At 39.9% G+C, this 12,933-nt stretch overlaps 2 protein-coding genes across 3 annotated transcripts; one reads left to right on the top strand and one right to left on the bottom strand.

The window, feature by feature from the left end:
• Positions 1-266: 266 nt before the first annotated feature.
• LOC112805247 (uncharacterized) lies at positions 267-4,904 on the bottom strand. The gene is made up of 2 exons (XM_025847649.1): positions 2,348-4,904; positions 267-2,299 (listed from the first exon to the last, which is right to left on the bottom strand). Exons 1-2 carry the CDS (start codon positions 4,902-4,904, stop codon positions 267-269), a joined length of 4,590 nt encoding a protein of 1,529 aa, XP_025703434.1.
• An 826-nt stretch (positions 4,905-5,730) lies between these two features.
• Positions 5,731-12,914, top strand: LOC112695776 (putative GTP diphosphokinase RSH1, chloroplastic). 2 transcript variants are annotated; one of them, XM_025748244.3, is made up of 24 exons: positions 5,731-6,094; positions 6,492-6,682; positions 6,967-7,146; positions 7,258-7,323; positions 7,422-7,514; positions 7,600-7,731; positions 7,829-7,930; positions 8,026-8,103; positions 8,505-8,576; positions 8,765-8,872; positions 8,979-9,076; positions 9,281-9,341; positions 9,444-9,506; positions 9,608-9,664; positions 9,772-9,873; positions 10,043-10,201; positions 10,345-10,476; positions 10,616-10,702; positions 10,822-10,893; positions 11,274-11,360; positions 11,448-11,901; positions 12,186-12,247; positions 12,371-12,439; positions 12,539-12,914. In XM_025748244.3, the coding sequence occupies exons 1-24, from the start codon at positions 6,070-6,072 to the stop codon at positions 12,641-12,643; spliced, it is 2,655 nt and encodes an 884-aa protein (XP_025604029.1). In that variant the 5' UTR covers positions 5,731-6,069; the 3' UTR covers positions 12,644-12,914. The 2 variants fall into 2 exon arrangements, with proteins under 2 accessions (XP_025604029.1, XP_072054056.1); XM_072197955.1 differs by having other exon boundaries at positions 5,751-6,094; positions 6,492-6,672.
• Positions 12,915-12,933: the final 19 nt, after the last annotated feature.

The raw sequence follows: 12,933 nt of genomic DNA, 5'->3' as shown, positions 1-12,933 counted from the left end.
GGTTGTACTCGTTTGGCATGTCTTTGATTTAGTTGCTGCTGTAGAGCCTGGTGACGGACGGCTGCTGTATTCCTAATTTCTTCTATCAAGTCAAGTTCTGCTCGGCGAGCTTGATCATGATTCTCAGCTAGGACTCTTAATGATTGTTGTGAAACTTCTAAGGGAATCATAGCCTCGGATCCGTAGACCAACCTAAAAGGAGTTTCTTTTGTTGATGTATGGACGGTAGTATTGTATGACCATAATACTTCTGGGATCAGCTCGGCCTAGAGCCCCTTGGCGTTGTCGAGCTTTTTCCTTAAAGCGTGCAGGACGACCTTGTTGGCGGCTTCCGCTAAACCATTAGATTGTGGGTGTTCTACCGATGAAAAGTGGTGATTTATCTTCAGCTTCTGTAGGAAGTCTTTAAAACTATGATCGGTAAACTGCCGACCATTGTCGGTGACAACATGCCGGGGAATTCCGAATCTGCATATGATTTGTTTCCAAACAAAGGATATCATCTGGGAGGACGTGATTCTTGCCAGGGGTTGTGCTTCAATCCATTTGCTGAAGTAATCAATAGCCACGACCAAATATTTCAATTGTCCGGGTGCGGTAGGAAAGGGGCCGAGGATGTCAATTCCCCCATGGTTAAACGGCCAGCTTACTACAGACTGGTGAAGCTGCTCAGCTGGGATGTTAATGATCGGTGCGTGTTTTTGACACTGGTCACAAGTTCTGACCTTTTTTCTGCTATCCTCCCACAGACTCGGCCAGTAAAAACCGGCTCGAAGTATTTTCTGTGCGAGGCTTCTTGCCCCCGAATGTATGCCACATATTCCTTCATGGGCTTCGGCTAACACAAGATCGGCATCATTCCTGTCTAAACATTTCAAAAGTGGTCGGGAGTATCCCCGCCTATATAGAGTGTTATTCATTAAAGTGAAGAAAGAAGCTTGTCGTCGAAATCTTTTCTTATCTGAGATTTCTTTGGGAAGAGAACCCTCTTTTAAGTACTGTATGTAAGGTAGTTGCCAACTTGTTTCATTGAAAACGTTTAAAGTGCTCATGACATGTATGCTCGGCTTGTCTAAGGTTGACTGTAATAATGTTGCTGTGTGTGACTGTGTAGTAGCTAGTTTTGATAAAATATTAGCCCTATGATTTTGTTCTCTAGGAATGTGGCAAATTTCAATTTTTCGAAAGCCATTTACCAACTGCTGTACAAGCTCTAAGTATTTCAATAAAAGCTGATCTTTAGTTTGAAAGACTTGATTAACCTGTTGGACTATCAATAGAGAATCGCAATAAACCTTTAAGGTGGTAATGTGTAAATCAATTGCTAACCTGAGCCCGGCGACGAGGGCTTCATACTCGGCTTGGTTATTACTAGCTTTGAAGGAGAATCGGAGAGAATGTTCGAGGATGATACCTTCAGGACTTTCGAGTAATACCCCTGCACCTGACCCTTGGGGATTCGAGGCTCCATCTACAAACAGGCTCCAGTCCGAGTTCTGTTCATCCATAGTTGGTTGGGTAAGCTCTGCGACGAAATCTGCTAGGTATTGGGATTTGACGGATCCTCTTGGCTGGTATTGGATATCGAATTCAAAAAGTTCGATTGCCCATTTGATAAGTCTGCCTGCTAATTCCGGCTTTGAGAGGACGTGCCGAAGAGGTTGTTCGGTCCTGACGATGATAGTGTGTCCCTGGAAATATGGTCGGAGTCGTCTCGAGGAGAAGACTAAGGCCAACGTCAGCTTTTCCAATCTTGGATAACGAAGCTCGGCACCCTGCAGTGATTTACTTACAAAATAGATCGGTTGCTGACCTTTCTGCGTTTCTGTTACAAGGACAGAACTAATTGCTGTATCAGTAATAGATAAGTATATACATAATGGCTCATTAGGTTTTGGCTTTTGTAAAACAGTTGGTTTTGAAAGGAATTGTTTTAAATTTTGAAACGCTGATTCACAGTCTGCAGTCCATTCAAAATTTTTTGTTTTCTTTTTTAAACATTGGAAAAAGGTAAAAGACTTTGCTGCCAAACAGGGTAGAAATCTGGATAAGGCGGCGAGGCGTCCTGTGAGTCGTTGCACCTCCTTTACCGTTTTTGGGCTTTGCATATCAAGGATCGCCTGACATTTTTCAGGATTTGCTTCAATTCCCCCGCGTACGCCGAACGCACACTTTTCAGGATTCAGTCTCATGTTATATCGTCGGATCTGCCCGAAAATCTCGGCTAGGTCTTGTATGTGAGAGTTGCCGACTATGGTCTTTGCCACCATGTCGTCTACATAGACTTCGATATTCCGACCTATTTGGTTCTCGAAGACCTTATTCATTAATCGCTGATATGTTGCACCTGCATTCTTTAGACCAAAAGGCATAACATTATAGCAGTAATTACCATATTCAGTTATAAAGGCAGTTTTGTCTTTGTCTGATGAATGCATGAGGATCTGGTTATAACCAGAGTATGCGTCCATAAAACTCAGCGAACCATAACCGCAGGAATTGTCAACTAAAGTGTCAATGCAAGGTAAAGGATAAGCATCTTTGGGGCATGCCCTATTTAGGTCAGTAAAATCGACGCACATGCGCCACTTACCGTTACTCTTTTTTACCATAACGACATTGGCGAGCCATGTTGTGAACCTGATTTCTCTGATGAAATTTGCGGCAATGAGCTTTTTGACCTCGGCAAGGGACGCGAGGCGTTTTTCTGCTCCGAGGTTTCTTTTCTTTTGAGAAACTGGGCGAACATCTGGATTAATTGCTAACCTGTGGGTGATAACAGATGGATCTATTCCGGGCATATCGGCAGATGTCCAGGCAAACAAGTCGGCATTTTGTCGCAAAAACGTTGTGAGTGATTCCTTCTCCTCTTTGCTGATAGATGTCCCCATGAAGGTGTATTTGGCGGGGTCCTCGGTCAGGGTCACCTTTATTAAATCCTCGTTTGGCATGGGCCAATCTTCAAAGTCGGCTCTGGGATCTATTTCTGTTAAACTTGGTTGGTCGGGTTGGATGGAGTTGACCTGAACGACGTTGTTCCTTTTGATCGGCTTCAGGCTTGTATTATAGCATTGCCGAGCTTCATGGAGGTCACCATGTATTGTTGCCACTAGGTTATCCTGCACAGGGAACTTAACACACAGATGAACTGTAGACACAATTGCTGTAAATTTATTCAAAAATGGTCTACCTAATATGAGATTGTAAGGACTAAAACAGTCGACAACAAGATATTGAATGTCTTGTGTCTTAAATAATGGTTGCTCACCGAGTGTGGTTTGTAACCACACGGAACCCAAAACAGGGACTCGTTCCCCGGAAAATCCGACCAAGTCTCCATGGTATGGTTGCAAAATTTTGTTACTTAGTTTCATCTTTTCGAAGGTGGTAAAGAATAGGACGTCTGCACTACTTCCGGGGTCGAGAAGTACTTTGCGGACTATTAGATCCCCCAACTGGATAGAAATCACCACAGGATCGTCGTAATTAGCATCGGTATTATTAAAGTCGGTTGATCCGAAAGTCATCTCTGGTAAGTCTTGGACCGACTGAGGTACTTTAGGGGCATCTGTGACGGCCAACATGGCCCGGTAAGTTCTCTTCCGTGCTGAGCTAGTATGTCCACCTCCCGCATATCCTCCTGAAATACAATTAATTATTCCTCTGGGTTGGGCTGGTGTTTTATCTTTTTCTTTTGATGAGGGACTTGCTGTCACAAGGTCGGAAGCCGAGGTTGTATTCTTCTGCATACGCCCGGCAATGAACTTGTCGAGGTGTCCTTGTCTTGCGAGGCGCTCTAGGAGATCTTTAGCGATCACACATTCATCCGTTGTGTGACCGTGTTTCTGATGAAAGGTGCCATATTTGGATTTATCGACGGTCTTGGACTCCGGATAAGCGTCGGCTTTACGAGGAGGCTTGATTAATTTGGAGTTGAGTATTTCTTTAATAATGTCATCTCTCTTTGTGTTGAATTGAGTGTATGACTCATAACGGGGAACCGGCTTGAATGCTTTCTTATTGTCGCGGGGCTTATCATCGTCCTTGGCCGCGGTTGACTTTTCTGTTTTGCGGGCTTGCCGAAGTTCTTCAACATCTATCTGTCCCTTGGCTTTTTCGCGGAATTCGGCCAAGGTTTTCGGTTTACTCACAGCTATCGTCTCCTGAAACTTGCCCGGACGGAGGCCGCTCTTAATTGCATGGAGATGGACTTCAGGATGAAGGTCGGGGATCCTCATTGCGACTTTTGTAAAACGAGTGATATAATCCTTGAGGCTCTCTTGTGGTCCTTGTTTGATGGTCGTCAGGTAGTCAGAATCGTGTAGGTATATTGCAGATGCTGCAAAGTGGTCTTCGAACTGCTTTGCCAACTCTTGAAAACGCGATATTGAATCTGCAGGCAAAGAACAAAACCAGTCAAGTGCAGGACCGTCTAAAAAAGATGGAAAACAACGGCATAAAATAGGGTCAGATGCACCATTAACGATCATAATAGATCGGAATTTCTTAATATGCTGCTTTGGATCTCCCAATCCGTCATAGGGGGTCAGAGTGTTCGGCAGGGTGAACTGTCGGGGAAGCTGAAAATTCATAATGTCGGCCGTGAATGGTCCGGCAGAATTGTCGCGCTCATCTTCCTCAACGTCTGGTTGGGACCTTTCTGTCTGGTGGGCTTCTTCTTCTTCCTGCTGGGGCGTTTTTGAAACATGAGTCGGTATTGACCGACGTTCATGATTTTCCTCCCGATTATGAAGATCATCATTGTGTTCCAGCCGATTAGCAACCAATTGCGCAATTTGTTCCTGCATTCTTCGGTTTTCCTCCGCCATTTGTTGATTTGCTTGCTGAAGCTCGGTTACCATCCGAAGGAGCTCAGATGGGGTCGGGGGAGGGACGTCAGCCATGGTAGTATTTCAAGGGTGTTTTGGGACTTTTGCGAATGGTTTTTCGAGTTGCTCGGCCCCACGGTGGGCGCCAAATGTTCTTGCCTGGTAATTCCGAGGTATAGCTCGTCCTCTGGTAAGATCGGCGGACTCCTAGAGTGGACCGAGGTATACGTCGGTGACAAATGAACGGCGAGGGTGGGTACCTGCAAAGGCACTCCGACGCTCAAGTTAGCATTAAAGGGATAATAGTTCTTAATCTTGGAAAAATGACGTACCTTCTTTTGGTCTTTTGTCTGCCTTATATTAGCAGGAGAAGTCGGCCGTTGTCCTTCAGACGTAACGTCTAGGAAGAGGATAAATGGTAAATCCGACGTTATTGATTTGAGGTCATTCATGATGAAATCGTCGGTTATGATCGGGCCTGAAGTGTAACCGAGCTATAATGTGTAACCGATGTTTACTGGTCATACCATTATCTAATAAAATTGTTTATTAAATATATGTAATAAAAATATAAAATTAGTTAAGAGACTAGTAGTATATTTTATTTCTTGATAAATGGTAATTATTTTTTTACAATAGAATTTCTCGTTTCTTAAACCAAATTAAGTATTAAACATTTTAATTATGTGATGTGCACATACAATATTTATTGCAGATAAAAGTACATATTTAATATTTCACGAGTTTTGTATAATTATATTATTATAAATAAATTTGATTATTTTGACAAAACATGTAAAAATAATATGTATTGGCCAATTTAGTTTTAGTGGAAATTTAGATACAAAATACAAAATAAAAATTATTATTATTTATGAAAAAGGGGTTTAGATTTTTAGAAGGGAAATGAAGGGGAGGAGAGAAATATCTGGTGGTACGAAAAAGGGTATTATTGTGTGGCCTCAGCTCAGCTCAGCTCAACTGGTTTATCTGCTCTTACCTCTCAGCTTTCTCTCTCTCTCTCTCTCTCTCTCTCTCTCTCTCTCTGTTATCTTCCTTCTTTCCTTCGCCTCCTTCCAATTCTGCTCATCCACTCACTCCCTCTTTCTCTTTCTTCTTCCTCCTCCTCTTCTGCTCCGAAATTCAATGACCACATCATTGTGTCGCTTCCGATTCACCTCGCTTCTTATCGAGCTCGTCCTACTCAATTCTCAATGAGACTGCGCTTTCTCAACACAACATGGCATCTGCTTCTTCCATGTCAGGTACGCTTGCTTTCCCTTCATTTCATTTCATTTGCTTTGCTTACCAATAAGAACGATACAAGGCAGAAAACAAATGCCACCGTTTAGTTCACGGTAATAATAATAATTGTGTTCAAGTTGCCATCTTTGTTTTTGGCTCTTTCAATACTCCATGTGCATGTGTCTCAATTCCGGCGATAAATGCCAACAAATCCTGCAACTTTTGCGGCCTTAACTATGTTACTTACCTAATAATGCCTAGGTTCAACTTTTTGTTGTTCTTGAATTCTTTTTCTTTTTCTGGTAGCTTAGTGAATGTTCCTTTTTGTTTGTTTGAACTCTTGATGATTATTTTGAAGCGGAAATTTCGACATGTGCTTCTTGACCGAGCTTGTATTGTTTCTTGTGTGTCTTGCAGTTTCTTTAGAATGTGTGAATGTGTGCAAGCAGTGGAGATGGGAAGGGGGTGGAAGATATGATTGTAATCTTCTGTCGTGTGCCTGGAAAGCTCCAAGGGTCCTTACTGGATTTCTTGCAAGCACGGCTCATCCTCATCAGTCTTCGTCCATGTCCCGGCAGCGAAATGGGAGAAGGAACCGGTATAATTTTGTAAGTTTTTGCAGTTTCCCTTGGCGTTTTTGCGTCCAGCTTTGTGTGAGTGCTGCCATTTCGACTCATGTCGGGATTATTAGACTGTAGAATGCAATTAATTGATGTATTACTTCTCCTCCCATTTATTTGGGTGGGAGGAGAAGGTTATAAATTCATTATGACCTTTTTTCCGGCTCTCTGTATAAGGCAAAACAGTTAATATTGGTGTTGTAATTTTATGTGTCATTTAAATATCAGCATCGTTGTTGATTATCTTACCTGTCAATCTTGAACATTGGTAGGAATGCAAAGCCTTTAGTATAGTTAGTTCACATCCAGACGGAGCGCTTGATATCATACTTCTTGAAGGATTCTCTAAATCTATCTTGTCTCAAGTTGCTAGTAGAAGATGGCAGTTACGTAGTTCGTCAGCCTTCTCAGTGGATACTGCCAATGATGTTACCCCTGAAAGTTTGTGGGAGGTACAATGTTCTAGTGAACCTGGAATGTCTAATGTTGGTTATGATTCTTCGAACAACAACATCCCCTTTGCTTGTGTTTGAGACCTAATATATTCCATTTGATTGCTGCAGGATCTTAAACCTACGATCTCATACCTATCCCCTAAAGAACTAGAATTAGTTCATAATGCCCTTATGGTAAGCAATCTTAAAAATGTTTTCTCAGAAAGAAACCTCTTCAAGTTAGTAGGATTTACATTTTAATTTTGTCTCTGTCTTATTCCTTGTTGTTACAGTTGGCGTTTGAAGCTCATGATGGTCAGAAAAGGCGCAGTGGTGAACCTTTCATCATTCATCCAGTTGAGGTTGCACGTATTCTTGGAGAACTTGTAAGTTGTGCAGAAATGCTACTGCTTCTGTTAAATAAGTGTATATGACAAATTAATGTTTATTATGGATCCAACTACGTATCAGGAACTTGACTGGGAATCGGTGGTAGCTGGGTTACTTCATGACACAGTTGAGGATACAAATCTTGTTACTTTTGAAAAGATTGAGGATGAGTTTGGTGCTACTGTACGCCACATTGTGGAAGGAGAAACCAAGGTACTGATTCTTCTTGATTCTTGATTTTAATGTATTTATGAAATATCCATGATTTCCAAATGAATTGGGTGCCTATTATCTTATATGCCCGAGCTAGGTGTCAAAGCTAGGAAAATTGAAGTATAAGAATGAAAATGATTCTGTTCAAGATGTAAAAGCAGAGGATCTTCGGCAAATGTTTCTGGCCATGACAGAGGAGGTGAACTCTTCTACATAAATAGGCGCTTGTCTATTCCCAGTGTATTCTATGTCACAGCTTGAAATCAATTTGGCAACTGATGGATGTCATTGCAGGTTCGGGTTATTATTGTCAAATTAGCAGACCGGTTACATAACATGCGCACTCTATCTCATATGCCTCCACATAAACAGGTCAGCACATTTTTTATCTTCTAACTTTGACACTACGATTCGTATATCCATTTAGGCCACTTTTATTCTAATATTCAATTGCTTGAAACTGAACAAGAATTTGATTGTTTATGACAATCTTTATTTTCTTCTGAGTGGCTGTGGCCTGAAGTTGATTGTTTATGAAGATCTATCTTTATCCTTGAATTGCCTTTACTGCATTCACTTATTATTTATTGATGTTGTAAAGAGTTTACACAATGTTGATAGCTCTGAATATGCCTTACAACCTATGAATGTTTATGTCATTAAAATTATAGCAGTATTACTAATTTATGCTTCTCTGTGTGTATCAAATGTTTTAAGAATTAAGACTAAGCTTGGCCCTGAGTTGCTTTTCTGATGCTACTATTTTTATATAGGCTAGCATTGCAATGGAGACATTACAGGTTTTTGCCCCCTTGGCAAAGTTGCTTGGGATGTATCAAATTAAGGTATGCATGCACTGCCACAGGGAGCTAGCATTAATGTTTTTATCACAAGTCCTCATATAGTTATATTAGACAAGAACTCACAAAAGAGACTACTAATCTTGAAGTTTACTATAATACGTCTATATTTTTCATAACATGAGGGTTAATCTTGCTTACCATAATTCATCATTATGCATTTTCATATGCAGTCAGAACTAGAAAATCTTTCATTTATGTACACAAATGCTGAAGATTATGCTAAAGTCAAGAGGAGAGTTGCAGACCTATACAAAGAACATGAGAAAGAACTTATGGAGGTAATACTGCTCAGCTCATCTTAAATTTGTGTTTAAATAGAAAGTAGAAAATTATAACTTCATGCTGTCTCCATTTATTAGAAAAGAATTTCCCCTTTCTCAACAGGCAAACAAAATATTGATGAAGAAAATCCAAGACGATCAGTTCTTAGACCTTCTGACTATTAAGACAGAAGTCCGTGCGGTGTGTAAAGAGCCTTACAGGTTAAAACTCAGCACCAGCACCACTGTTTTGTTATTTCCCCCTTTTCATGTTGGCTGATCCATTTTGACATTGTCCACATTTTGTATGTTTCCTTTATAGTTCTCTATTTAAAACTTAAGTGCTTCTAGATAATATGTGTTTTGTGTTGTACTTTAGCTTACTGCTCTTGCAATTCATTAAGAAATATTCCTGGTCACCTGCAGTGTCTATAAGGCTGTTCTCAAATCAAAAGGATCAATCAATGAGATTAACCAAATTGCACAGGTTTGCTATGATACATACTTGAAAATTGAAAAGATTAATGTGTTATGAAGAATTCAGTTAAAAATTTAGTCTTCTGAAGTATTAGCTGTTTATTTTGACCAGCTTCGTATCATCATTAAACCAAAGCCATGCCTTGGGGTTGGTCCTTTATGCAATGCACAGCAGGTAACAACTACACCATGTTCATGGACGTAATTGTTTTCAACTTGGTCCACCTTATTTCTTGCATTTCAGAAGACCTTATCTGATCTTCTCATCTTATGCAGATTTGCTATCATGTTCTGGGCTTGGTCCATGGAATCTGGACCCCTATTCCTAGATCTGTATGTGTACTACTCTCTTAACTCTATTTAAGGGTAGAAAGTATTACTTTCAAGAGAAATAAATTTTCATTGACTGGTGAGAACTATTTGCTATGTTTTTTTCATAGGTGAAGGATTACATTGCAACCCCAAAACCCAATGGCTACCAGAGTCTTCATACAACTGTGATTCCGTTTTTGTATGAGAGCATGTTTAGGCTAGAAGTCCAGGTAATGTTGAATTTTTTGGGGTTTCCATATTTAATTTCATCTTTGCAAATTCCATTTTCTCCAACTAATTGTATATAGAGCTCTACTTGATCCACGTGAAGTGCATCACAGGATTTTCTGTACTAGTTTGTCCTGATTTTTTTTAATTTTTAATTCTTTTCCCCCGCAGATTAGAACAGAAGAAATGGATTTGATAGCTGAAAGGGGCATTGCTGCTCATTATAGTGGGAGAGAATTTATCACTGGCTTGGTTGGAAGTGCATTGCCTAATAGTAAAAGTGCAAGAGGGAAGACAGTGTGTCTTAATAATGCCAACATTGCACTCAGAGTATGCTATCTGTTCCTGACAGATTGTGATAGAAATAAACTTGATTAGAAAGTTTATTAATGGTAACCTTGACTTTGCACCAAAAAAGGGGTAAAATTTTGATACTTGAGTTGTTTAATAAACGAAGTATTTTTTTCGTACAGATTGGCTGGCTCAATGCAATTAGAGAGTGGCAAGAAGAATTTGTTGGCAACATGAGTTCCAGGGAGTTTGTAGACACAATTACAAGAGATCTGTTGGGAAGTCGAGTCTTTGTGTTTACACCCAGGGGAGAGGTAAGGATGGGCTATGTTACATGCAATACAACTTCCTTTTTTCTCCCCTTCTTTTTTCTCTGTCAATTCATTGAAACATATAATTAAGAAGCTAGTATCAGAATATTTTCATCAGATTCTTGATGCATATCTTATGCAGATTAAAAATCTTCCTCAAGGTGCTACTGTCATTGACTATGCTTATATGATACACACTGAAATTGGTAACAAGATGGTAGCTGCAAAGGTATCAAATTCCTCATTTTTTGTGATCATCTAAATCAGGTGTTAATCAGGAAAAGACATAATAAAATAAGATGTTTTACACCATTGTTAATATTAGCGATCCTTATGGTGTCAATACAGGTCAATGGTAATCTTGTTTCTCCTGCACGTGTACTTGCAAATGCAGAAGTAGTGGAGATAATCACATATAATGTGCGTGCTATTCAACTCACCCTATTTATTTGTCATTACTGTTTGACATATATGCCGTGATAGGAAAGTAATTATATTTTGAATAGGGAATTGTGGAAAGCGAAGATAATGTGCCATGTTGGCTTAATTGTATGATTTAAGTATCTGTGGTTCAAGTTTTGGATTTATTTTATAAGCCTGTCTTCTGTATCTCCTAAGCACCATAAGGAAGAAAAAAATGTATGCTTATACAAATTTTATCCATAATTTTTATGTTTTGACTTCCCTCCATGAAATTGATCGGTTGTTTATACCCGTTCGAAAACTTATAACGTTGATCAGTCACTGTTACTGCATGTTACCCTTTTAGCATCATTGGAGCTCATAGTTTTTTGTTACAGGCACTTTCCAGCAAATCAGCTTTTCAGAGGCATAAGCAATGGTTGCAACATGCTAAAACCCGTAGTGCAAGGCACAAAATAATGAAGGTATAGTCTCATAAAACGGATGTAGTGCCTGAGTCATTTAGACTAGAAAAAAGGTTGTGCTCTAACTAAGCATTTTATGTTGTCTAGTTCCTTAGGGAGCAAGCCGCACGTTCTGCTTCTGACATCACAACGGAAGCAGTCAATGACTTTGTCACTGATTCTGAAGGAGAAAGTGAATCTGAAGAACTGTCACAAGGTTCAAATGGTTGTAGACCAACGTGGGGAAAAATGTTTGTGAATGGAGTGGAAATAACAACTCCAGAAAGGAATCGGGTTCTCCCCCAAAGTAAGAATGGAAGTGTTTGGTCCCCCAAGGTAAACGGAAAACATAACAAGCACGTGCATCATGTAAGCTTGAATGGCAAAGAACAGATGTTGCATGAGGGAAACAATTTGGCCAAAATAATTCAAGCTACCGTTCCAAGATATAAGGAAGTCCTGCCAGGTTTAGAAAGTTGGCAAGCTCAGAAAATTGCTACTTGGCACAATATTGAGGGGCACTCCATCCAATGGTTGTGTGTGGTATGCATAGACCGAAGAGGTAACCTTACTATTCCAATAATATTGATTAATTTCATTCCTGGGATCAGCATGATACTTACTAGTAAGCATTTTTATTAGACTATATGCTTTGCAGGACAGAGTCGGTATGATGATAAACTCTAAAAATAATACGTGTTTTTCATATTTAATCTTTGATCATCCAGAGCTATTGATTCAGAATATGGCATGAAGTTACAATGATGAAATATGTATTATTAGCTGTTATCTTGATTCCTTCTAGTAAAAATTCCTCATTGGTAACCTGTCAACCAAATATTTCAGGCATGATGGCCGAGGTCACAACAGCATTGGCCACAGCAGGCATAACCATATGTTCTTGTATGGTGAGTGGTTAAACGAAGTCCCAGCAATCACACTATACTGAAATAACATAACATGTATTTGACATTACATTCGTTCGATTTTATTTTGGCATATACGTAACACTTGACTTATCAAATGACCAGGCTGAGATTGATGGAGGAAGAGGAATGGGTGTCATGTTATTTCACATAGAAGGAAACTTGGAAAACTTGGTACTGTACCATGTCACCATTATGCTCAGTACTTAATTCATGATTTTTCTTTCTAACTACATGCAACTTAGGTCAACTAACAGTTAAGTTGTTACTCAGGTGAGTGCTTGCTCTATGGTGGATCATGTATTAGGCGTTTTAGGGTGGTCTACCGGTTGCAGCTGGCCGAGCTTGGTGGAAGACAATGCTGTTCTCGAGTGCTAGTTCAAGCATTGCAAGACTATATCAGGGAACTTTTAAGTTTTGTTCGCATCAAGGAAGGCATTATTATGTGTCTAAATTTTTGTTTCATACATAAATTTGTTCCAACTCGCTAACCCAATAAACCGGCAGCAGCCAATCGAGCTAAAGACTCGAAACTCAAGGCGGTTGTATATAGAAAAAAGAGTGATAGGATAAAGGAGTATACAAAACTGTAAATGTAGTTGTGCAGAAAAATCCGAGTATTTATATTTTACTAGTTAGTTGCTGGAGATGTCTTGTTAGTTGTTACA

This window comes from Arachis hypogaea, chromosome 6, assembly GCF_003086295.3.
Source record: "Arachis hypogaea cultivar Tifrunner chromosome 6, arahy.Tifrunner.gnm2.J5K5, whole genome shotgun sequence".
NCBI classification, from domain to species: Eukaryota; Viridiplantae; Streptophyta; class Magnoliopsida; order Fabales; family Fabaceae; genus Arachis; species Arachis hypogaea.
This window is presented reverse-complemented; position numbering and strand designations above follow the sequence as displayed.